Source organism: Mytilus galloprovincialis, chromosome 5, assembly GCF_965363235.1.
Source record: "Mytilus galloprovincialis chromosome 5, xbMytGall1.hap1.1, whole genome shotgun sequence".
NCBI lineage: Eukaryota > Metazoa > Mollusca > Bivalvia > Mytilida > Mytilidae > Mytilus > Mytilus galloprovincialis.
Genome location: NC_134842.1, coordinates 41,996,771 through 42,021,616, shown reverse-complemented (window position 1 = coordinate 42,021,616; position 24,846 = coordinate 41,996,771). Strand labels below are relative to the sequence as shown.

Below are 24,846 nucleotides of genomic sequence, written 5' to 3'. Positions count from 1 at the left end.
AACCTTCATATTATCTACCAGAAAGTAAGTTTATAGTAAGTTTATTCCGATAACCTATGTGAATACAATGGTATACAGAAAATAATAGAAACAAAGTTACCCTCTGTCACAACAATGGTGAAACATGAGGTTTGCATAGAAATATTTAAATATGTACCGGATTGTCTTTAAAATAAAAAAAAAGTTTGATTGTAAAGTATTATTTTGACGAAACAATGTTCCCTTTTCACATTTGAATAGAACAAGTTGCTTTCATGTACAGCACATATTAGTTTAGTGGTGTGAAGATTCAGATTCATGACTTGGTGTTGATCGTTTGTTAAAGTATCGTTGTGGTATATCTTGCCGAGGTATATTACTATCGGCACATGCGTATTGTTGTGTTTCGATTCCAGATATTTCAGTATTCGGTGCAGTGAACAGATTACCATCGATATACAGCTTGTCTCTAACCAACAGTACTTTCCTTTTTTCCCTTCTTGCCTGTTTTGCCATCGGGTATAATATTTTTCGTTTTTCTACTATTTCTTTTGGAAATTGTTCTTGTACTCCGAAATGTGTCCCCTTTAATTTGAATCCATTTTTCAATACAATTTCTTTGTCCTTTGTTGAAATAAATTTTGCCAAAATCGGACGATTACATCTGCGACCTCTTTTCCCGAATCTGTGAACTGTAACGAAGTTGATTTTTTTGTCAATGTTTAACTTTTGTTTGATAAACGAATTGAGTGTCTCTTCTGTGTTTTCATCCGAGTGAAATTGAATTCCAGAAAATATTAGGTTGGTTTTCATAGAGCGCCACTTTAGCTCGATAAAATCATCTTTATGTTGCAATTCTGCAGTTTTTAAACTTGTAATATCTGAAATGTTTTCTTTGCACCTATCTACCACTTTGTGCATAAGGTGACCCATGTTGGCAACGCTCCCTTCCATTTCAGTGCTTCTATTCATCACATACTCTAAATTCTTTTCTATATCACCAACTCTATGGGAAAGTGTGTTAACCGTGCATTGGATAACATCTATCTTCTCAATTTGCTTTTCAAACTTCTCGAATCGATGCTGAAGATCGCGAACAACTTCTAACAAACTGTTCAAAACTGTAGCAGTTTTGGTGTCAAAACTATATTCAGACATTATTATTTCGCAAAAAGTCTTTCACGTACAGTATATCAATAAATATATTGGTATCAAGGTATGAAGGTGTTGTATCTAAGGCTCCATTTTCAAAACATACCCAATGCTCTGTAAACTGTTTAATTTAGACTTTTGGTAGTAAGGATAAATGTTTTACATTATTATAAATCAAATATGAGAATTTGAGTCAAATCGGTGACTACGAATTTGACAGCTAGTGCCCCTTTAAGGAGGCTTGCGGGTATAAAAATTTCAGAAAAATTTAGACACTTTTGTTTTCATTACAAATTTTATTTATTACTTTATTAGTTGTTACTTTTTCATATAGTACAAAAAACATTCAAAAAAATCAATTCGTTTTGGACCCTGATGACTTTCAAAATGTGTATATCATTGAAAAAGCTCCAAATTATCTCCCTTTGGTGCAAAAATGCCATTTTTGGCATTAAAATTGAAATATCTTTTTTTAATCATCGGTGACCTATATTTTTTATAAGTATTTTCAAATAAGCTGTACTAAAACAAAACTATTTTAAAATTTGGGCGATTTCTGTAATATGGTTCTTTTTTTATTTCGATATTACTTTTATTTCTACTATTAGTTCAACAGAAAAAAAGTAATTTTACAAATATATATGCTTCTTTCGAGGGCAGATAGTGAGCTTAAAAGAAAGGTGACCCTATTTTTTTATTCTATTTTTCTATTAAGTATAAGATAAAGTTCATTTATAGAAAAAATATAGGGAAATCCTATATTAGAAAAAAAATGATTTATACCCGCGAGCCCCCTTAAATCGGATAATCATGAAATTATCAATGTAATCTAAATTTACAAATGTTGTAACCACTTCTTTAAAATAATACAGAGTGTGCTTTCGCTAAACTGAGTGAAAATGGAAAAAATTTAGAAAAAGAAATAAGGAATTCTAGTCTTACATAATGAATAATCATTAAAACTCTAGATATGTATAAAATGCAAAATCATATGCCAAAAGACAAAAAAAAAGTAACAAAATTCAATTTTTTTCCCATCTTGAAATTTGAAAAAAATCCAAATATCTTTTTTCTTCTCATTTTATAAAAAATCTGTATCGCATGAAATGTCTACGACCAGGCAAAAAAGTTAGCTTGAGGTATTGGCTTTGCAAAAATATCGGTTTTTTAGCCTGCAGGTATGCCGGTCCATCAAAGTCGTAAAATAAGCACCTTTTTCTTGATCTGTCACTCCACTATATCATGTTGGTAATGTGTATGACCTGGTATTTGTTTGGATGGAATTCCTCGAGTCTGTTATTCTTCCAATGACATGCTTATAGGGCATCCAGTTCTTCTTGAAGTAGGTCATTTCTCTTTATTTACTTCAGGACAAATCGGCAAATCGTCGAGCTGTTGATGTGTTGACTGTGTAATGTGGTATAATAAATATAATATATAGCGTGGATATGTTACAGTGAATACGTATAATCAGGGATTATGTAGAATCCCTAAAATTTTCAGGGATTATGTATAATCACTGGTTAGTTTAGGGATTATATATAATCACTACAATTTTCAGGGATTATGTATAATTACTAGAAAAAACGTCAGGGATTATACAGAATAACTGAAATGATATTATACAAATATAGCCTTTGTATGAGGTCGATACAAGGATATATTGACCTGAAAGAAGTATATTGACTGAGGACGAAGTCCGAGGTCGATATACTTCTTTGGGTCGATATATCCTGTATTGACCTTATACAAAGGCTAGATTTGTTATATTATTAATTTCAGACCATTATGCATATTTCTATCAAAATCGTCTTTTGATTTTGTTTGATTTTCCTTGACAATAACAACATATTAGTTGTTATTTAATTTAAGGACGTTTAACGATATCCTGAAATTCATTACATGACGTCACAAAGTAGACCGGTTTTTAGATATTCTAAAACTTGAATAACCGTGCAATATGCTTTTTTGCTATCCGCCGTTTTCTCTCTACCTTCGAAAATATAGTTTAACATGTGACTATCCCTAAACGAATCAAATTTGCTAAAATATACGAATTAATAATATTAAAAAACATATACATTGTAACATATTGAAATTATTATTAAAAATTAACCGTAATATATCAAAATAAAAACCTTAATATGTTAAAACGTTTGGCATAAAAATATTGAAATGTTAAACACAATATAATTAAATGATAAGCACAATATAATTAAATGATAAGCAAAATATATATAAAATAATTGCTTTTTTGTTTTTAATACTGACTTTATCAGTAATAATATCAAGCGAGCCCTTTTCGATACTGACTTTATCAGTATTAATAATATCAAGCGAGCCCACAAGGGCGGGTTGATGAAGTCAGTATGAAAATATTAAAAGGCATAATGATTATTTTTTTATCGGATTGTTTATGCAATTGTTTTTAGGTTGAGAATATGAAATAAAATGAAATTGTCATTAAAACTATTTTTATGTGTACAATCGTTTTGATAAATTTTTGTCGATTGTATGAACATGATGAATGAAGTCAAATGTTAGGCACAATATTTTAAAAATAAACATTTTATTTACAATCTAAATTTGGATGGCATCGACTATAATACATTTGCCCTGCTTTCCTACAGGCATATCTAACTCGTCCTCCATATCGAATCAGATTTTACGGCACGTCCAAGAGAAATAGAGTTTTCAGCAAAAACATCTGAAGGTACCAATGAAGGGAAATCAGAAACCTCAAATGATTTCTTGTATTAAAGACCCGAGCAGGATTCCAAGCTATATGGCAAGGCGATATCCTTCATCATTCTTTTCGTGAATAATGACCATTCGTTTTTTGGGATCTCCCGTTCCTGGAACCACTAGTGGTATGAGATATGCATATGTTGCATTTTGCCAAGCTTATTTGTTAGTGACATAATGAGGTTCAACACTTGAATAAAATATAAAGAGAAAAACTCATCACATCGTAGATCAGGAATGAAAAATGTTTACTTTTGTAGAATAATAATCAAAAATTATCAGTGATTATATAAAATCACTGGTCATTTTTAGGGAATCTATATAATCACTAATGATTTTAGTGATTCTATATAATCCCTGAAAAATCAGGGATTTTACATATTCCCTGATTATACAAATTCCCTGTAACAGATATACAAAGACACAGGACGCTGCACTCGGGAATTAATATAGGACAAGTGCCGTATTGGATCGTCCGTTTTCGATGACGACATGCTGTGTTCACTCGTGTAAACAATCTTTAATCCAGATGTTAATATTGCCCCGTATTCCATAGTGATCTATGTAAAGGTCTTCTTTGTAGTTCCCTTGTCAAATGCTTTTAAAAAATTCCCATGACATCTGTTTGTCCGGTGTTATCGAATGCTTTGAACAAGTCCCCAAAATGACATCTGTTTGTCCGGTGTTATCGAATGTTTTGCCAGGATCCTAAACAGTGATGATCCATGGTGATTTGCGGAATCGGTGTTCATGGGAGCCATGCTTTGTGTCTGTTAGAATGGTTTTCTGGACAGTTCGTAGCACATATAAAATTAAGAATAGAAAGGGGGAATGTGTCAAAGAGATAACAATCCGACCAAAGAGAAGAAAGCAGACGAAATCCACCAATGGTTCTTTAATCAGCGAGAAAATCCGGCATCCAAAGTCATTATTGATAGTCGTTTTGGTTAGTGATGATCGGTATTAAATGAGTCCAAGTTGATTATAGCATTCGGGACACAGGCTGAAATTGAGTTAAACTTTTTTGTGTTATGAAATACACAATAACATGTTTCAAGTAATTCTTGCTAATTTTTTTCAATAAACCCTGTTGGTGTTATGGGCTTGATTTATCCGTCTTTCGTGTAAAAGTATAAACCTTTGGTGTGTTCTTCTGGTCATTACTACAAAATCATTGTTAACTAGATTCACTTAATGTTATAAAGTGGACCGCTTTGTTTATACTTGGGTTTTTCAGCTCCTACTAATTTGCAGCATCTCTGCCATGGGTGAGCATTTGAATGTTCTCTGTGATTTATTACAGGTTTCTTGTGATGTTATACGCTTATAAATATATTTGAAGGCAGTGGATATTTGACCGGCTCTGATTAAATTATATCTTACTGGAATTAAAATGGAAGAATAATGATTAAAAATATCAAAATTTTATATGTGAAAACTTTTGTTACTGATACTCATATCAACCAACACTTAAACTTTTAACTATCAAATTAAGTATATTCTATGTGTTCTATCATATGTACACCAAAAAGAGTGAGGAAAATGACTCAAATATAAAAAAAAGAAGAAGATGTGGTATGATTGCCAATGAGACAACTCTCCACAAGAGACCAAAATGACAAAGACATTAACAACTATATGTCACCGTACGGTCTTCAACCATGAGCAAAGCCCATACCGCATAGTCAGCTTTAAAAGGCCCCGATATGACAATGTTAAACAATTCAAACGAGAAAACTAACAGCCTTATTTATATAAAAAAAATGAACGAAAACAAATATGTAACACACTACAACCACTGAATTACAGGCTCCTGACTTGGGACAGGCACATACATAAATAATGTGGCGGGGTTAAACATGTAAGCGGAATCCCAACCCTCCCCCTAACGTGGTATACCAGTGGTATAACAGTACAACATAAGAACGAACTATAAAAATCAAAGCACAAAACAAAGGGAGACAAAATAACTGTTACAGCAAATTGCAAATCTTGCATCCGAAGCTACTGGTGGCGAATATAAACAGAGAATAGATGTTATTCAGAGCGAGAGTGGAGCGTTCATAGCTGCTAAAAGTGAACTCATAAAAACAGAGATTAATATAAAAACTGATTGTGAGATAGTCTGGGCAACACTTACTGACTGTTCAAGGCAGCTACCCAATTTTACATAGGTTCCTACTACAGAAGACCTTCAAGGAAAACCGATATGATAGAGGAACTGGAGAAGTCAGTCGAACAAATTACATTAAAGGTATTGTTTTACATTGTTAATTTCTGTGTCATTTTGGTCTCTTGTGGAGAGTTGTCTCATTGGCAATCATACCACATCTTCTTTTTTATTCATACCTATCTACATATGTAACATATGGACACATGATGCAGATTCAAAGGAAACTAGTGTAATGTGTAGTTCTTCCAAAGGGCAAGGTCAAAGAATTTGTTTTGTAACAATTGAATTGTCCATTTGAAATTCATATCAAAAGACTTTTAATATTGTCTGTCATGTCTGTTTTATGATGTAGTTTTACATACCACTTTTTTTTAATCACATGGCAGGATATTAAACCATAGATTTTACAAAGATTTGAAAATCATCTTTTTTATAAATAATTTAGAAATAAAATTGAGAATGGAAATGGGGAATGTGCCAAAGAGACAACAACCCGTCCATTGAAAAAAACAACAGCAGAAGGTCACCAACAGGTCTTCAATGTAGCGAGAAATTCCCAAAATACATACGAAAGTGTTTTCATGCTTTTAATTAATATTATAAAGTTATAAATTATTTATTTATGAACATCTTCAATATTTTATTTTTTATTGTACTGTATATTTAATGCTTGTCATGCATCGGGTGTCTCCACATCTTCCTGGATATTTTGACTTGTTGATGGCGATGATTTCTCTGAAGCAAACGTAACAGTAACTAATAGTTACTTCTTTTTTTCTTCTTGATTTTCCCTCCAATTTCTAAATGTTTGAACCATAACCCCAAAAGTCAATTCTAACCATCCCTTTGGTGTATGGAAACTTGTGGTATAATTTCATACACTTAAACACAATGTGATACTTTTATATACAGCCATTTTTTGCAGTTGTATAAAAATTGAAATGAACTCAATTTTACGTAATAACAAATTATTTGAAAAAAATATACAGAAGTATATAAAAAAGCAATTTTATTTTTAGCATCTGTTTGTGGACACTCTATACATATAATCGCATGTTTGGCTAAATTTTAGAAGTGTTAATAGGAGCTCAGCACATTCCTTCAATGTGGAGATATGCAGTTGTCATCATTTTTTGTAATCTTGCCTTTTATTTTCGATCATGTGCTTTGCCTATATATTCCATTGTATTTTTCTTTGTTTATAATTTTGTGTTTTTTTTTTTTTTATTGAGATCAAGATTACAACGCAATGTTGTCTGCTGTAGTCTGTACCCCTATTTTTGACATATTTACCTGTTTCGTTCACACTTTGTTGTCAATATCATGCAATTTTACGCAACTGTCATTCAAGTGTGAGGTTTTGCTAGCTGTAAAATCCACCATTTTCTGTACCAAGGCAGGCCCCCCCTTTCGTGGGAAATATTTGGTTGATTATATAGGGAATCATTGAAGCATGACTGGAGTGGCCCCCCCTTAGGAAAAGTTCTGGATCCGCCACTGGCTCCATTGTGTTCAAATTTCAAAAGATTTGATCAAGAGACACTATTAAAATTATCATCTGGAAAACAAAAGGAAGCATATTTGGACTTTGAATAAGTACACAAAAAGATCGCCACTATTTATAAAAAAACTGCCATATTTATACTAACTTTTACTAATACAACATCATATTTACAAATTGCTTCATGTAACAACTAATACACTGATAATATGAAAATGTTGAACACAGTTTTACAAGTCTTTCGTCATATTTTTCAAATCATATCTTACTATCAAAATGAATGAAAATGATAATTGATACTCAGATCTCATCAACTTGTACTCAGCATTAAATATAATTGATCCATTGACTCATGAAATATCATGGGTACCAGTTTTTGTAAATTTAATAAAATTTGAAATTTCATGGATGCTTGATTTCTTGGTTTTGCCCAATTCTTCATAAAGGCTTATTGAAAATTTGTATTTCTTAGAAAAATAAAATTCATGGTTAACCTGTAACCATATTATTCATGAAAATTGGAAACTACAAATAATTATAAATTCAAATTTATCTACAACATTTATATCCATATGATTTAAGAGTTTATGTTTTATTCTTTACTACACGATTTTGCAGAATCATGATTTTAGATGGAAACCTTTTGTGAATATTTTCCCTTTGATATTGTTTCTGAGGCTAATGAATTACGAGATAAAAAAATGTCTGGAAAAAATATCCCCATTATCATGATTAATCAAATAGATGATAAAATGATAAAACAATGGCCTAATGTCATCATGATGAGTCTACTTTTGGTCTCTTGACCGGTGATTCTTCCGATTCTTTACTTGTAGTGGAATCTGAAAGAGTAAAACCATGAATCATACACATGACAATAAAACTTGAAAAACAAGAATGTGTCCACAGTACACGGATGCCCCACTCACACTATCATTTTCTATGTTTAGTGGACCGTGAAATTGGAATAAATTCTCTAATTTGGCATTAAAATTAGAATGATCTTATCAAAGGGAACATGTATACTAAGTTTCAAGTTGATTGGACTTCTACTTTATCAAAAACTACCTTGACCAAAAACTTTAACCTGAAATTTGCACTATCAATATCATTTTCTATGTTCAGTGAACCGTAAAATTGGGGTCAAAACTCTAATTTGGCATTTAAATTAGAAAGATCATATCATAGGGCACATGTATACTAAGTTTCAAGTTGATTGGACTTCAACTTCATCAAAAGAACTACCTTGACCAAAAACCTGAAGCGGGACAGACGGACGGACGCACAGACCAGAAAACATAATGCCCCTCTGCTATCGTAGGTGGGGCATAAAAAACATCTCTCAGACATACACAATACCGTTGTATTCAGATGTTCCTTATTGGAACAACTTGGCTAATGCTTTTGTGATATTATTTCTTGTCCAATAAAAAAATCATATTTTTTTGTTCTTCCATGACAACTTGTAAGACCCAAGGAGAGAAACCGCTCTCATTTGACAAAGACAAATGTTTTAGATAATCAACCATGAACAGATAAATGTAGACTTTCAGAGGCGGATTTAGGGGGAGGCCCCAGGCCCCCCCTTTTGAGAAAAAATTGGTTATTTATATAGGGAATCACTGATGCGTGACGAAATCGGCCCCATCTTAGGCAGTCAGTGGGCCCCCACTTATGAAAATTTCTAGATCCACCATTGAATTTCTGATTTTTCTGTACCAAGTCAGGAAAATGGCAGTTGTTATCTATTCTTATAGTCCGTTTCTGTGTCTGTTGCATTGTAGTTTTGTTTTTTTTGTTGAACTTCAGTGTTTCTGTTGTTTTGTTGTTTTCCTCTTTAATATAGTTGATGTGTTTACCTCAGTTTTAGTTTGTAACCCGGATTTGTTTTCTCTCAATTGATTGATGACTTTCAAACAGTGGTATACTACTGTTGCCTTTATTTGAAATCAGAACACCAAATTAGAATACTTTTATTATCAACGTGAATTTTGATGGAATTAAAGGAACCACAATTTTGATGTTCAACAATTTACAAACATTGAAAAATGTAGAATTTAAATCTAGACATCAAATATAAATGAAAATGCAAGATTTCCTAAATTCACTTACTGGTACGCTAGAAACTAAATCAATCCTAAGTTTTTACAAGTTTTAGCTTTCTTAAAAGCTGTGGACTGCTTCGCTCTATCTTAATTTAATGTAATATGTGTGCATGTGGTATTTTTAGATAGTTGATTGATATAAAATGGATTTACTTTAAGAGCGTGCCTCTCTGGAGGTGTGCCTAGATTAGGAAGTTATAAAATACAGATAATGCTTATTTTTAAACGTTGTATAGGATATTGTTTAACAAAACAAATCGTGCATATTGCAGATTGACAAAGCAAATAAATGTGCCTTGATAATTGATATTTCAATATTGAATTTCAGTGTGCAATATATGCATTATAAAACGAACATGAATTAATGACAGTTGATCAGAACTGATATACACAGTTAATTTTCAGGCTTTTAATGACTTATCCTAAACGAGAAAAGTCTGTAATTCTCTATCTCATTTGAACCAATGGCTGTTGCTGATTCTCAGCTGCATCATAAAGTAACCAATCAGTGATCAGTAATTATTTCAAGATGGCGTGTATGTGTACTGAAACTAACAGCCCCGCACCGTGGAAGAAAAGGTTATGATATTTTTCAAATTGACAGTACATCGCAACACACAAACCAATCTACTTCCTACAAATAATGCCTTTGTCAAATGTTTTTATAGTTACAATTCAGTTTATGTGCTTCTGATTTCAATTTTAAACTAAAATAAACTTTGCAAAACATATACCATTTGTATAGATCTTACCATTTGTATCTTTCTTTTCTTCACGCATCATACTCATCGCTACAAAAACAAATAATATAAATATACTAGCAACTAAAATGTCAGGAAATAATAGTTCCTTTCAGAGATCTGGTTTGAACTGTTTCATATTTTTTCATGTGTTGTCACATAGTTAGAGTTTTGATCATTGTTGAAGCATGAACTACTGGTGTTGAGAACTTGAAAAAAGTTTAAAACTTGCTTACCTTGCCACATTCTTATAATTTACTGTGCCTGTCTCAAGTCAGGAGCCTGTAGTGCAGTGGTTGTTTTTTTCAAGTTAGTCATCTTTGTATTTTCTTTGTTTTGTTATAAATTTATGAAATTTGGCTTTTTGTTAATATTACTTTGAGTTTTTTCGTTTGAATTGTTTCACATTTTTTCATTTCGTGACCTTTTATAGTGACAAAATAATGGGTTCTTCTCATTGATTAAGGCTGTATAGCAGTTTTTAATTATTTTCCAATAACTCATTTTAACTCTGATGGATAGTTGTCTCATTGGCAATCATACCACATCTCCTTATTTTTATGTTGTTTAGTATGTAATAAAAGTAGACCTATAATTGTTTACTTTTATAAATTGTTACTTGGATGGAAGGTTGTCTCATTGGAACTCATACCACATCTTCTGATATCTAATTACCTAGTCTGACATCAGTTGTTCTATTCTGATCTGATTCGTTGCTATCCTCTCCAACTTGAGAAAATGCCATGTTAGAATTCTCAGCATAAGACTGGTTAGAATCTTCATTAATAAACCCAGAACATTCACTATCAGCTTGAGACATAGTTGACTGCTGTGTGTTCTCATCTGTATAAACACTTGAGGGACCTGAAAAATGAAAATAAATAATCTAAAAAGTAGCCTATTTACCTGACGATATTGGGATATTGGTATTTAGTCAGATCTTACCATGTACTAAGTCTTGTGGATTTGTTACAAACAGGTATTTTTAAAAATAAACAAACAAATGTCGAAATGTTCAGGACTTAATAAAATCTGTATTTGGGTAAGATTATGCAAGCATACGATTTTTACTGCGTCTTACAATTTGAGAAGCAAATAATCTTTTACTACTTTATTAAAATATTGTGTAACAAGAGGCTGTCACAACGACAGTAAACCGGATTTATTAACATTTATTTGTGTCCTGGCAATATCACAAGAACCATTACTGATGAATGGTGAAAGTGAAAATCGTCAATATCAAATTTGACCACCATTTTGTCATCAGTATCAACATATTAAAATTTGAAAAGCTTAGATTGAATGGTTCATGAGTACATATTTAGGGAGTGATGTTGGAGTTTCCTGGTGTCACACCAGCAAAAAACTCGGTGTTTGGAGTTTGGGATGGCTTTCGCGAAAATTGAACATGTAGTGAAATAAAGTGAATGGAAACACCATTTTACGATCTTTCAAGAACCATAACTCCTGAACGGTTAAAGTCAAAATCGTCATTATTGAACTTGACCTCTATTTTGTCATCAGTAACAACATATAAAATTTCAAAAGCTTTGGTTGAATGGTTCATGAGAAAATGCACAGACACGACTGGAAACACCATTTTTCAATCTTTCAAGAACCATAACTCCTGAACGGTAAAAGTCAAAATCGTCATTATTGACCTTGACCTCCATTTTGTCATCAGTAACAACATATTAAAATTTGGGAAGCTTTGGTAGAACAGTTCATGTGTAAATATACGGACACGACTGGAAACTCCATTTTTCAATCTTTCAAGAACCGTAACTCCTGAACGGTAAAAGTCAAAATCGTCATTATTGAACTTGACCTCCATTTTGTCATCAGTAACAACATATTAAAATTTGGGAAGCTTTGGTAGAACAGTTCATGTGTAATATACGGACACGACTGGAAACTCCATTTTTCAATCTTTCAAGAACCATAACTCCTGAACGGTAAAAGTCAAAATCGTCATTATTGAACTTGACCTCCATTTTGTCATCAGTAACAACATATTAAAATTTGGGAAGCTTTGGTAGAACAGTTCATGCGTAAATGCACGGACAAGACTAGAAAAACCATTTTTCAATCTTTCAAGAACCATAACTCCTGAACGGTAAAAGTAAAAATCGCCATTATTGAACTTGACCTTCATTTAGTTTTCAGTAACAACATATTAAAATTTTAAAAGCTTTGGGTGAACAGTTCATGAGTTAATGCATGGACAACATTTGATTGCCGCCCGCCCGGTCGCCTGCCGTACATCCCCAAATCAATAACCGACATTTTTGTCACAAAAATCTGGTCCGCCCGCTGTACATCCCCAAATCAATAACCGACATTTTTGTCACAAAAATCCGGTTAAAAATGTTAATTATGAGCTTTGAAAGTCAAGTGGCATTTTTCTGAGGAAGTTTTAAAAAATTTCAAAGAAATATTTTTACTGTGGGTTAGCTTTCATTAGTCTTCACTATCCTATAGATTAACAACTTTTGGTTATATTTATAATTTAGAATCTTCATTGAAGGTGGAGCACGAATATGCACGGTTGATTAATTATATTGATGTGCCATTTGTATGCAAGAGTGACATTCCTTTGTATTATGTGCAGATTCGGGAAAAAAATGAGAGTATTGTCTCCCTTTAACAGGTTCATTATTTTATAATTAAATAGAGGTGTCTGATATAATTTTTAATAATTACAAAATGTATCAATTCAATATATTTCAGTTTTTGTTATTGGTGTATCAAAAACATTGATGTACGAATATGATTTCATAAATTTGAAACGTTTACAATGATTACCTACCAATATAAAGAACCGTTCATCATTTTTGAAAAAAACTTTAAAATGAAAGTTGAATTATTTATTTCCCCTTCATGATAGATTGATTGGGAAATTAACCAGAGTTATCTAATAATAATCAGAGGGACTAGCAAGCAATTTTTAATTGTAGCTTATTTAACATTAAAACAATTTTCCACTATAAACGAATGTTACTTTAAACAAATATAAGGACATTGTTAGCTAAATTTACAAATTTTATTAGAAATTATGAATTTTTATTACAATAGATTAATAATATACTATAAAAAGCATTCTTCTTTTAATTTGGAAACAAAGCTGTATGGGTTACATGTACATTGTATTTGATGTCATTATTAAAATAGCAACACCAGCAGCTGCATTTTTTAAAAATGCTGGTGTTCAAAATGGACATTTGTTTTGGTGTTACAACATGTAGCAGGGAAATTTAAAAAAATCATTCTAATAAAGAGTTTATATGTATCTGCATTATTTCTAGCTTGCTGTTGTGTGTAAGCCAAAGCTTCGTGTTGAAGGCTGTACTTTTACCTATAACTGTTAACTTTTTCAAATTGTGACTTGGATGGAGAGTTGTCTCATTGGCACTCATACCACATTTTCCTATTTCTACATACATTGTACCATGAAAATTTTATTTTTTTCCCAGTGAACTATGAACATGCAGTGAAGGTCAGATGAACCTCCTAAGACAGACATGTTCACCTTACAACTAATTATAGTTGTGTTTGTGTATATTTAATTACATAGACTTTTTTTGATGAAGATGTTGACATTTATCCTACCTTGACTGGAAAAGCTCCTATCATTAGATGGTGTATTTTCTTTGTTTTCTGTCTTCTTTGCAACAGTTTTTCCTCTTGCCTTTATTGTTCTTTTAAGTCCGCCACCCTGTAACAATAATTGACATGATATAGATAAATACATTGTATATTAGTTTTAGATAAACAGTAAATAGTTGTCAAAGGTACCAGGATTATAATTTAGTACGCCAGACTCATCAGTGACGCTTATATCAAAATATTCAGAAAGCCAAACATTTTTCAAGTACAAAGTTGAAGAGCATTGAGGATCCAAATTCCAAAAAGTTGTGCCAAATACGGCTAAGGTAATCTATGCCTGGGATAAGAAAATCCTTAGTTTTTTGAAAAATTAAAAGTTTTGTAAACAGGAAATTTATAAAAGTGACCACATTATTGATATTCATTTTTGTGTTGACTACTGGGCTGGTGATACCATCAGGACACACATCCACCAGCAGTGGCATCGACCCAGTGGTGTAAATAGTTATCAAAGGTACCAGGATTATAATTGAGTACGCCAGACGTGAGTTTCATTTCGTCAGTAACCTAGGAATATGGTATGAGATCTAACTGGCTATATATTTTACAATATATTTATTTATTTATCACCAGCCCAGTAGTCATCACTTATGTGTAAACATGAATTTTCTTTGAGATCAATTACTGTTATTATTTTTAAAATAACAACACTTTGAATTTTTCAAAATATTTAGGAGCATATACATCATGTACATGTATACCAGGAATGAGTTTCTTAGATTGCATGCAAATTGTCTAAACACATAGAACAGTAGAGAATGTACAGAATTTATCTTTGGTTCGGCGACTGATCTTGGTACAAGTAAAGATTTAAGCTTGATTCAGTCATCAGGGGCGGATGCAGGAATTTTCGAAAGGGGGGGTGCTAACCCAGGGCAAAGGGGGGGTGCAGGGGGGGTGCAAAACATATGTCCCGATACAAATGCATTGATCGGCAAAAATAAAGGGGGGGTGCGCACCCCCGGAACCCCCCCCCCCTGGATCCGCCACTGGTCATCTCTCAACTAGTTTAACTTTACCACACATATTTGCAATTGTTTGTCCCACGATAACATCTCTTAGTCTTAAATAAATTTGACACATGAAACATGATCAATTCTAATCAATCATTGTAACATGTAGTGTTGGATAATCGGTTGAAATTACCAACCGATTATCTATTACAATCGGTTGACAGCAACCAACCGACTATCGGTTATAATCGCATCATAATACCTTCATACCTTGCCCTTTTTTTTAAATGAAATCATGCATTTAGTGAAATTAGTCTCATTGTACATGTCTTATGTGTATATTCCATATCATTGTAGAGTTTATATATTCATATTTGATCTTTTGTTTCCTTTTCATATATTCTGGCATACTTAGTTATAATCCTGGTACCTTTGATAACTAATTAGTTAGCAGTTAAAACAATTAATTAATATTTTATGAACATATTTTATCTCATAATTACAACATTAATTACCAACAGTGACACTAACATTTCTTAATTTCAAGGGTGTAACTCACAATACAATTTCAATATAACATAGCTGTATAAACATTTGAGTGCTTCTAATTAAGAAAAGATATATAAAGTTTTTAACTTTACAAAAATTTAAGATTAACAGAAAAAAAAAAACAATGCATTTGCATTATAATATATACATGTACAGTAAACAAAGCCAATGTCTGTTGATTCGTGTAGAATGCTTTTTTCACTTTTGTGATCATTATTTTTCTGTCAATTGTGTCATTCGTGCGTCTGAACTTATAATTGCAAGAATGCAGAATTATTACATAGTTGAACCGTATCCGATTCGTGATTTTTACATTTTTCAATATGGCGGACAAATTTCGGAAAATTTACAAAAATAAACGATGTTTGGCAAGCAGTTTGGAAAGGAATCTATCGTTTTTGATGCTACAAATGAATAAAACATTAATAAAAGGCAATTTGCTACACGTTCTAATAAAGCAAAGAAATTATTTTGTCTAAAATCAGAATGATTTTATGTACGCTCTCAAGGAACAAGTAGAATCTACCGGTATTGGAAGAAAGTATTTCATACAAAGTTATTAATTTTAAATAACATTCCATCAATCTGCAAATATTTATAGTCAATGCATTTGTCACGTTTATAAAGAAGGAAATTGGTTATCATATGTCTTTAATTATAGGATGTTTGACAAATGTTTGACATTGTTATTGTCATCGACCCTGATATTTTTTGTTATTATTTGTTTGACTGCGCATATAAAAACGGACCGGAAGTTGATAAGCTTAAAGTCCGGAAACTTTAACAACAATCAAGTAAACAAAATCCCAATCGATTATCGACATCGCCAGGCCCAACCAACTGATTTCCGACTTATTCCGATCATCGGAACAACACTAGTAACATGTATAGATTTTTATTTCTAGTGTTAAGTTGCTGTCCAATCAAAATGACACCAGATCTTCTTAATACAGTACAGCCTGTGACTTCCTCTTAGTTATGTCCACCCTCTTGCATGGTCAACATCCAATGGTGAACATTTATTGGGGTATTCAATCTTGAGATGTTGGCCATTTATTGGGGGTCATAAATCATAGGCAGATTTTTTATCTAATTATGTTACCTGTTAAAATCAATCAGGGTTGAAGTTTTCAGCTGGTATGTTTCATTAAAATTTACCTGTACAGGTAACTTGGGTTTCTTTTAAAATTGACATTTCACCTTTTTATGAAAATGTAGAATAAAATATTGTTAAAGTCTGTTAATTTATTATTTTTTTTTGGCTTTAATTTTATTTAAATTTTTTATTTTTTAATTGTTTTTTTTTTCATTTTTGTATGTTTTGTTTCTTATTCTTTTAATTTCTTCTTAGTAAGAATCTTGAGTAGAAATGACAAAAAGTCAAAGCTAAAGTAATTGAATAGCATTTGAAATAAACAGACTTTTAATAATTGTTTTTTAAGTAAAAGGTTTATATAAATGTACATGATGTACATTGTATTCAATTCTTTGTTAACATTATTAAATGAGTTATTACTATTAATAATAACTAATAATCATGCAAGTGATATTTTAAATACAAAAAATGAAAGTAACTAAACAATTTGGTTTCTTAACAAAATAAGATGATCAACATCAATCCTTTTACAATAGATTTTGATAACATCTAATATTATTCAGGAAAACTACAAGTACCATTATATGGTTTAGGAAAAAACTAATTTTGTTTATCTAAATCGTCTTCAAATCTCACAACAAGAGTTGTGCACAAACAATCACCGAAAAGACTTATTTTCCAAATGTCCACCTAGTTATCATCAAATTTTGATAAATGTTCATTAAAAATGCTAATCATAATGAAAAATGTTCTTATATATCTGAATCAAGTGAATCTTATGATAAAGAAATTATGTAAAGAAATTGTCCTAAAACTTATTAAATATGTTATCCTCAGTTTGGTTAATTTTTTTCAAAATTTGTCTCCAGAAAAAATAAAGTGCACTTCTAAAGATGGTGACACTTTAATGGTCTATTTAAATTCATTTTTTTCCCAGTGTATTATATTGTCGATAGTGCTGGACTGGCATGATACATATATTCTTGGTATACATTTACAAAGATGTTTCAATCAACCTAGGCCTTTTAGATAAAGATAATAATTGGAGGGATTTGAATGAATTAAGACTTTTAAAGTCCTTAATAAAACCAGGTGCTCCGCAGGGCGCAGCTTTATACGACCGCAGAGGTCGAACCCTGAACAGTTGGGGCAAGTATGGACAAAACATTCAAGCATGATACAGCTCTGAATTTGGATTGTGATCAAATTTTTGACATTACATGGTTTTTTTTTACACAAAACAAATGCCAAGATTTTACAAATCAATTAAAGATTTCTTCTTCAAACTTTTTAAATCTAAAATTAAATAGTTGACACAGCATAGGTTTCTGACACAGAATGAATGTGGTCTAATGAACTTAAAAGGTTTTTTTTGCCTTTGAGCAAATCACTATGCTGTTGAATATTAATCCTCTCAAAAAAATGTTTGAAGAAATTTTCTTTTTATTTATGAAATCTGAAATGAGAAAAATTTAACCCCCCCCCCCCCTTTTTTTCACATCCCCGTTTCCCTTTTTCAAAACTGATATCAATTCAAATTTCTAATGGAGTTTGCAACAATAACTACTCATTTAAATACATCATAAAATATTAAGATGTAAAAAAACTGCTTGTTATCACTGAATGGTAAAGATTATTTAAATTTATCAGTTGGTAGTAAAAAGTGTATATACATTGTATATTGTATATAACAAAGATTTAAGTTGATTCTGGACAAAGAAAGATAACTCCAATTAAAAAAAATTCTTGCTATTGCACAAATAGGATATTTCTTGCTTACTATTCTGGACAAAGAAAGATAACTCTAATTAAAAAAAAATTTGCTATTGTGCAATTAGATATTTCTTGCCATTGCACAATACTGTGCAATTGAAAAGACTTGCTATTGCACAATACTTAATATAATAATTTTAGATCCTGATTTGGACCAACTTGAAAACTGGGCCCATAATCAAAAATCTAAGTACATGTTTAGATTCAGCATATCAAAGAGGCCCAAGAATTCAATTTTTGTTAAAATCAAACTTAGTTTAATTTTGGACCCTTTGGACTTTAATGTAGAATTTGAAATTTGAAAACAGGACCAAAAATGAAGAATCTACATACACAGTTAGATTTGGCATATCAAAGAACCCCAAGGATTCAATTTTTGATGAAATCAAACAAAGTTTAATTTTGGACCCTTTGGACCTTAATGTAGACCAATTTGAAAACTGGACCAAAAAAACTTCAATAATCAAGAATCTAAGTACATTTTTAGATTCAACATATCAAAGAACCCAACCGATTCATTTTTTGTCAAAATCAAACTAAGTTTAATTTTGGACCCTTTGGACCTTAATGTAGACCAATTTGAAAACGGGACCAAAAGTTGAGAATCTACATATACAGTTAGATTCGGCATATCAAAGAACCCCAATTATTCAATTTTGATGAAATCAAACAAAGTTTAATTTTGGACCCTTTGGGCCCCTTTTTCCTAAACTGTTGGGACCAAAACTCCCAAAATCAATACCAACCTTCCTTTTATGGTCATAAGCCTTGTGTTTAAATTTCATAGATTTGTATTTACTTATACTAACATTATAGTGCGAAAACCAAGAAAAATGCTTATTTGGGTCCCTTTTTGGCCCCTAATTCCTAATCTGTTGGGTCCTAAACTCCCAAAATAAATACCAACCTTCCTTTTGTGGTCATAAACATTGTGTTTAAATTTCATAGATTTCCATTTACTTAACCTAAGGTTATTGTGCAAAAACCAAGAAAAATGCTTATTTGGGCCCTTTATTGGCCCCTTATTCCTAAACTATTGAAACCAAAACTCCCAAAATCAATCCCAATCTTTCTTTTGTGGTCATAAACCTTGCGTCAAAATTTCATAGATTTCTATTAACTTAAACTAAAGTTATGGTGCGAAAACCAAGAAAATGCTTATTTGGGCCCTTTTTGGCCCCTTATTCCTAAAATGTTGGGACCAAAACTCCCAAAATCAATACCAACCTTCCTTTTATGGTCATAAACCTTGTGTTAAAATTTCATAGATTTCTATTCACTTTTACTAAAGTTAGAGTGCGAAAACTAAAAGTATTCGGACGCCGGACGACGACGACGACGACGACGACGACGACGCCAACGTGATAGCAATATACGACGAAAATTTTTTCAAAATTTGCGGTCGTATAAAAATGAATTTAAAGAAAAGTCTAAAAATAATAACTTATGATAAAAACTGTAAACTTGATTGTGTCAATTAAGGTAGAGAATTTTTTGTCATAATTTAGAAATAGAAAATAGAGGACAATATAAAATTCCTAGAAACAAATGAGAAAGTATAGAATGTGTAAACTGTGCCTCTTGTATGTCAATGGAGAACACTCCTTCCTTGATTGTAAAATTAACAAAAAAACTTTGAGATAATCCATTTGAAAATTATTTACCTTCTCATAATAATGTCTCTAATCCAAGAACAAAAAGTAAAAGAAATGCTGAACCTCTAAAACATGGATCATGTTTAAAATATCATATGACAATAAAAATATTATCAAATTTTGCTGTAATGAATATTTCTAATACTTATCAATATTTTATTCAATAAAGAAATAATGAATTGCCTAAATTTTATTTAGCGTAAGTCCTAAAGACAATCTTAATCATATGTTAAGATCAGTCTATCTACAATAATGAACCATTTTGATTTTAGAAAATTAATTTGAGAAACACCTTTGTCAAAAGAAAAAGGCAGGCATTGTAAATGTTTGCAGTATATTTAAAAATGATATTCATTTATTCTTCACTACCAAAAAATAGACTTAATATAAAAAATAACTTAAATTGATCAAAAATTATTTAAAAGGTATAATATCAAAACTAATAGTCAGGAGACAATTATTTTTTAATTAACTTTAAAGCTGTTTGTTCAATTAGTTTCATTATTTCATTTTATTTTTGAATTTCTTGTCATAATCACAGTTATTAAATTTGACAAACACATACATGTATATTTTACCTGAGACACCTGACCTGTAAGTTATATAATTTTAACACTTCAATGCATTCAAGATTTCCCTTTAGCCTTGACTAGTTTTTGAGTAATACCTTGTGTATTAAAAAAGCAACAGGGGGTATGATGATGGACATATAGGGCCACCATGGTGAACATATTTTTTATGGCCACCATTAATAAGATAAAGTCACAGGTAGTACTGTACATAATTGGGTCGCCGTTTACACTTAAGTCTATGAACAAACCTGACTGGGTTCAGAGGCTGTGACTGGTACCCATTTAAAAATCTTCATTGTTGTTTCTCCAATAGTAACCCATCGTTTCTCCCTAGAAATGATAAATTACAAACAAAATTACAATCGTTTCTCCCTAGAAATGATAAATTACATACAAAATTACAATCATTCTCCCTAGAAATGATAAATTACAAACAAAATTACAATCATTCTCCCTAGAAATGATAAATTACAAACAAAATTACAATCATTAAAGCACGATAGACTTTTAAAAGCATATTTGTTTTTATAAAAATGCAATACAATGTAGGTTTTGCTTTAGAAGCTAAGTTTTTAACAACTAATAAGTTTTAAATATTCTAAAACATAAAATGTATTTGAATGTTTTTTATATCTTTAATAGAGTATGTCACATGTTTGCTTTCAAAATTTTCCAGATACACAGGTTTGTCTGTAATTGAATAGATCAAAACACAACCAGTTTAGTTATACAATGTAGGGTCCGGTCCACATGAACTGTTGTTGGTGTTTTAACACAAGTTTTAAGCATCACTTCTGGAATATTTCGTAGCTAACAAATTTTATTGGTAGAGGAATGCGAGTGCCCAGAGAAAACCACTGACCTTTAATAAAAAATCTGATAATCATAGTCAATAATGATTGGAGTCATGTGCACACAAATGAGCAGGGTTTGGAACTCACACCCTCCGTGTTGACTGGCTAGTGATTACAGTAGTAGAAGTACATGTACTTAAACCACTTGGCCACCAAGGCCCTTCATAAAAGTTAATATTAGTGTTACATGTACATTGTGTACATGTATATTGTATGTTTGTAAATATTGTCACGTTTATGATGTTTGTCTTGGTTACAATTCAATATTTGGATTTTACACCAATAAAATGTTTGACGTCACTTAAGCTTGTATAGTCCAAGAGTGAAGCAACTGTAATCAATAAATTGAAATAATTGATATGCACAGAAATATCATGAATGTATACATTATGTACATGTATATTCACATGTACAATGTACATTAATCAAGTAGATCTAACCAAAAGACTTAATGCGTGTGGAATGCATAAAATATGTTATTAATTTTATGGACTGACAAATAATCTTGCTTTGTCGGTCCCATGACCGATGGGTCGAAAAAAGTTTTGCGAACTCTGACATGTCTGATCAACCCTGTCTTGTACAAATATTTCAATGGTGGACGAAGAAAGTTACAAAAGTAACAATGTTTGACCATGTTAACAAGTTACAATGTAAACATGGTAAAAGTGAAAATCCATGGACGGTAGCAGTGAGACTGGATCCCTCAATCTGGGGGTCTTACAAATGTCTTAAGGCAGTGCTCTAACCAATTGAACCAAAGAAGATCTTCCCCAAATATACTAGTTAGACTACATTTTATAAATTAGTCCGAGATTACTCTGACGTCCAACGGCTGTTTTGCCAGAAAAGCTGGGGCCGTCACAGCTCGTCCCATATCAAAAAGTGGATATTTGCCCATCCAAAATAGATGCGCTCCTTCGTCGCTTCTGGTGCCAACTAACAGCCTTGGAATTATATAAATCTGGTATCAATTTGTTCATTTTTCAATTTTCATTTTTCTCTTCATTTATGTAAGCTTCGATTCACCTACATGTACCTGCCACCCTTTATTTTTCCATATTTAAACAGTTTTCATAGTGACCCATCGATTCAGACATTTTTACTTTTATTTTCAAAAGGACGTCAAGATTATCACGTGACCACAAGAAAAAAGTGATGATTTATGCAAATGACCATAATCGAAAACACCTTGTTGTTTACGATGCAAGTTATCTAAATGTCCTAGAGCTTCCAATTGTTATCGTGGTTGGCACTAAATGCTTAATACTGATCTCCTGTAAGTGAGGTGAAAAATTGTGGTTGGCTACTAAATGTTAAACATGGTCCATGCTTCAGATTTTTATTTTCAAATATCACATCTGCACACAACACAAATCGTGTGGCAAGGCATTATGTTTGTTTTCCTTGATTCTGAATCATATAGACGCTTCAATGCAAAAATGCCTTGATTTAAAATGCTTGTTGACTACAGCATCGGAAAGGTATGACAAAAAACCAATGCACGTTTACTACAGCATCGGAAAGATATCACCAAAAACCAACATAGCAACAAAAAAAAATTTGGACAAGAATGGCCAATAAAATTTTTCAAGTGGCGGCGATTTTACCGGGTCGGCCAGGGGAGGGGAAACAAACAATATTTTATTTTTGGCCTAATATTCAAGATGATAACAAAAAACTGCAAAATTTCCATTAAATGACCAATTCAGTGGCAGCAAACCAACAATGGGTTGTTAGATTCATCTGAAAATTTCAGGGATGATAGAACTTGACCTAATGAACACTTTTATCCATGTATTAGATTTGCTCTAAATGCTCTGGTTTTTGAGATATAAGCCAAAAACTGCATTTTACCCTATGTTCTATTTTTAGCCATAGCGGCCATGTTTTTTGAAGAAACAAAAAATAAAACAAAAACTTTATTCTAGATACCCTAAGTATCATTCAGCCTAAGTTTGGTTGGAATTGGTTCAGTGGTTTGAGAGGAAAAGATGTTTGAAATAGTTTACACCAGACGGACGACGACGACAGACGCCAAGTGATGGCTAAAGCTCACCGTTGAGCTAAAAATTAACAAATTGGTACCCGATTTATATAATTCCAAGGCCGTCAGTAGGCACCAGAAGCGACGAAGCAGCGCATCTATTTTGGGTGGGCAAATATCCACTTATTGATATGGGACGAGCTCTGACGTCCCACAGCCCCAGCTTGTCTGGCACAACACCTGTTGGACGTCAGAGTAACCCATGGCCCCAGCTTGTCTGGCACAACACCTGTTGGTTGTCAGAGTAATATCGACCTATTTATAAATTTGTATATAAATTTGTATCTTCAAGTCTACAATTGTTGTGAATCTCTGATTCCTGTGGTCAGAGCTGGGTGGGTCTTTTCACCACCGAACACCACCACACACCACCGAACACCTGAAAAACCACCAACCACTAAGAGAAACCTTGATATTATACATTTGTTATACAATAAAACGATAAAATAAATTAAATTACTTATAATTTAATCAATTTTTCGATTATTATGGGCATCATTTTTATGTTAAATCGAAAATCAATATATAAGAAAAAATGTCTCCGGATTCATCACTTTCCGGATTACATTGTGTGTGTTATAAAATTCAAATATATCCATAATTAGTAATCAGTTCAAGTATCCTGGATCTCTGTTCATTGGCTAGATTTTGATATTTTTCTCTTTTATAGAATAGTTAGAAGAAAAAATGGAAAAAAGTATATTTGAGGTGTCCCTGAGGGTCAGCGGAGTTCAAAAAGTGGGGTATTATAAGACTCTTCCTTTCTGTTTTCTGTAGATATTTGGACTTTAAATCTTCTGATTTGTTGAATTAATAACTTGAATATTATATTTAATTCACATGGATAACGATAAAAGACAAAATAATAAACTTTTGGGGTGTTCGGTGGTGTTTGGCGGTGTTCGGTGGTGAAAAGACCTACCGGTCAGAGCTAGGCAGAGTAAATGCAAAAATGCATAATATCTCTTAAAATATTTGTTTGGTTAAACACTGTATTATAAATACTAAATTATATATGTAAAATGGTACAGTGGTCGCGTCGTGTAGCACAAATTTACAAATAAAAAATTATCGAGACACACTTGACATGTCAAATTTTCTCTGTTTTCTTACCATTTTCTAACTTTGTCAATTGCATTTATAACACGTTTGATGTCTTCTTTGGCTCTGCTTCGAGTTTCGGCTCTAACTGAGCGGGATAACATGATATATTTTGTTGATTGAGTTTGTCAATTTTCTCTGTCTTTTGTTCTTTCCCCTTGTAGCCCGGATGATATGTGACCGGT

The 24,846-nt window shown here is 32.0% G+C and overlaps 1 protein-coding gene across 1 annotated transcript; it reads right to left on the bottom strand.

Moving 5' to 3' along the window:
- Positions 1–7,685: 7,685 nt before the first annotated feature.
- Positions 7,686–24,846, bottom strand: LOC143075836 (B-cell CLL/lymphoma 7 protein family member A-like). Its single transcript, XM_076251412.1, has 6 exons — positions 24,674–24,846; positions 20,908–20,989; positions 14,005–14,110; positions 11,071–11,259; positions 10,408–10,446; positions 7,686–8,392 (listed from the first exon to the last, which is right to left on the bottom strand). Exons 1-6 carry the CDS (start codon positions 24,763–24,765, stop codon positions 8,328–8,330), a joined length of 573 nt encoding a protein of 190 aa, XP_076107527.1. The 5' UTR covers positions 24,766–24,846; the 3' UTR covers positions 7,686–8,327.

What these genes read in the sequence shown, in the direction of transcription:
- LOC143075836 (XM_076251412.1), bottom strand. Translation starts at nt 24,765, where the DNA reads ATGTTATCCCGCTCAGTTAGAGCCGAAACTCGAAGCAGAGCCAAAGAA. An exon ending in TAGGAGCTTTTCCAGTCAAG is followed by an intron (nt 11,260 to 14,004) that starts GTAGGATAAATG and finishes TTCATTTTTCAG; the next exon opens with GTCCCTCAAGTGTTTATACA. An exon ending in AACAACTGATGTCAGACTAG is followed by an intron (nt 10,447 to 11,070) that starts GTAATTAGATAT and finishes TTGTTTTTGTAG; the next exon opens with CGATGAGTATGATGCGTGAA.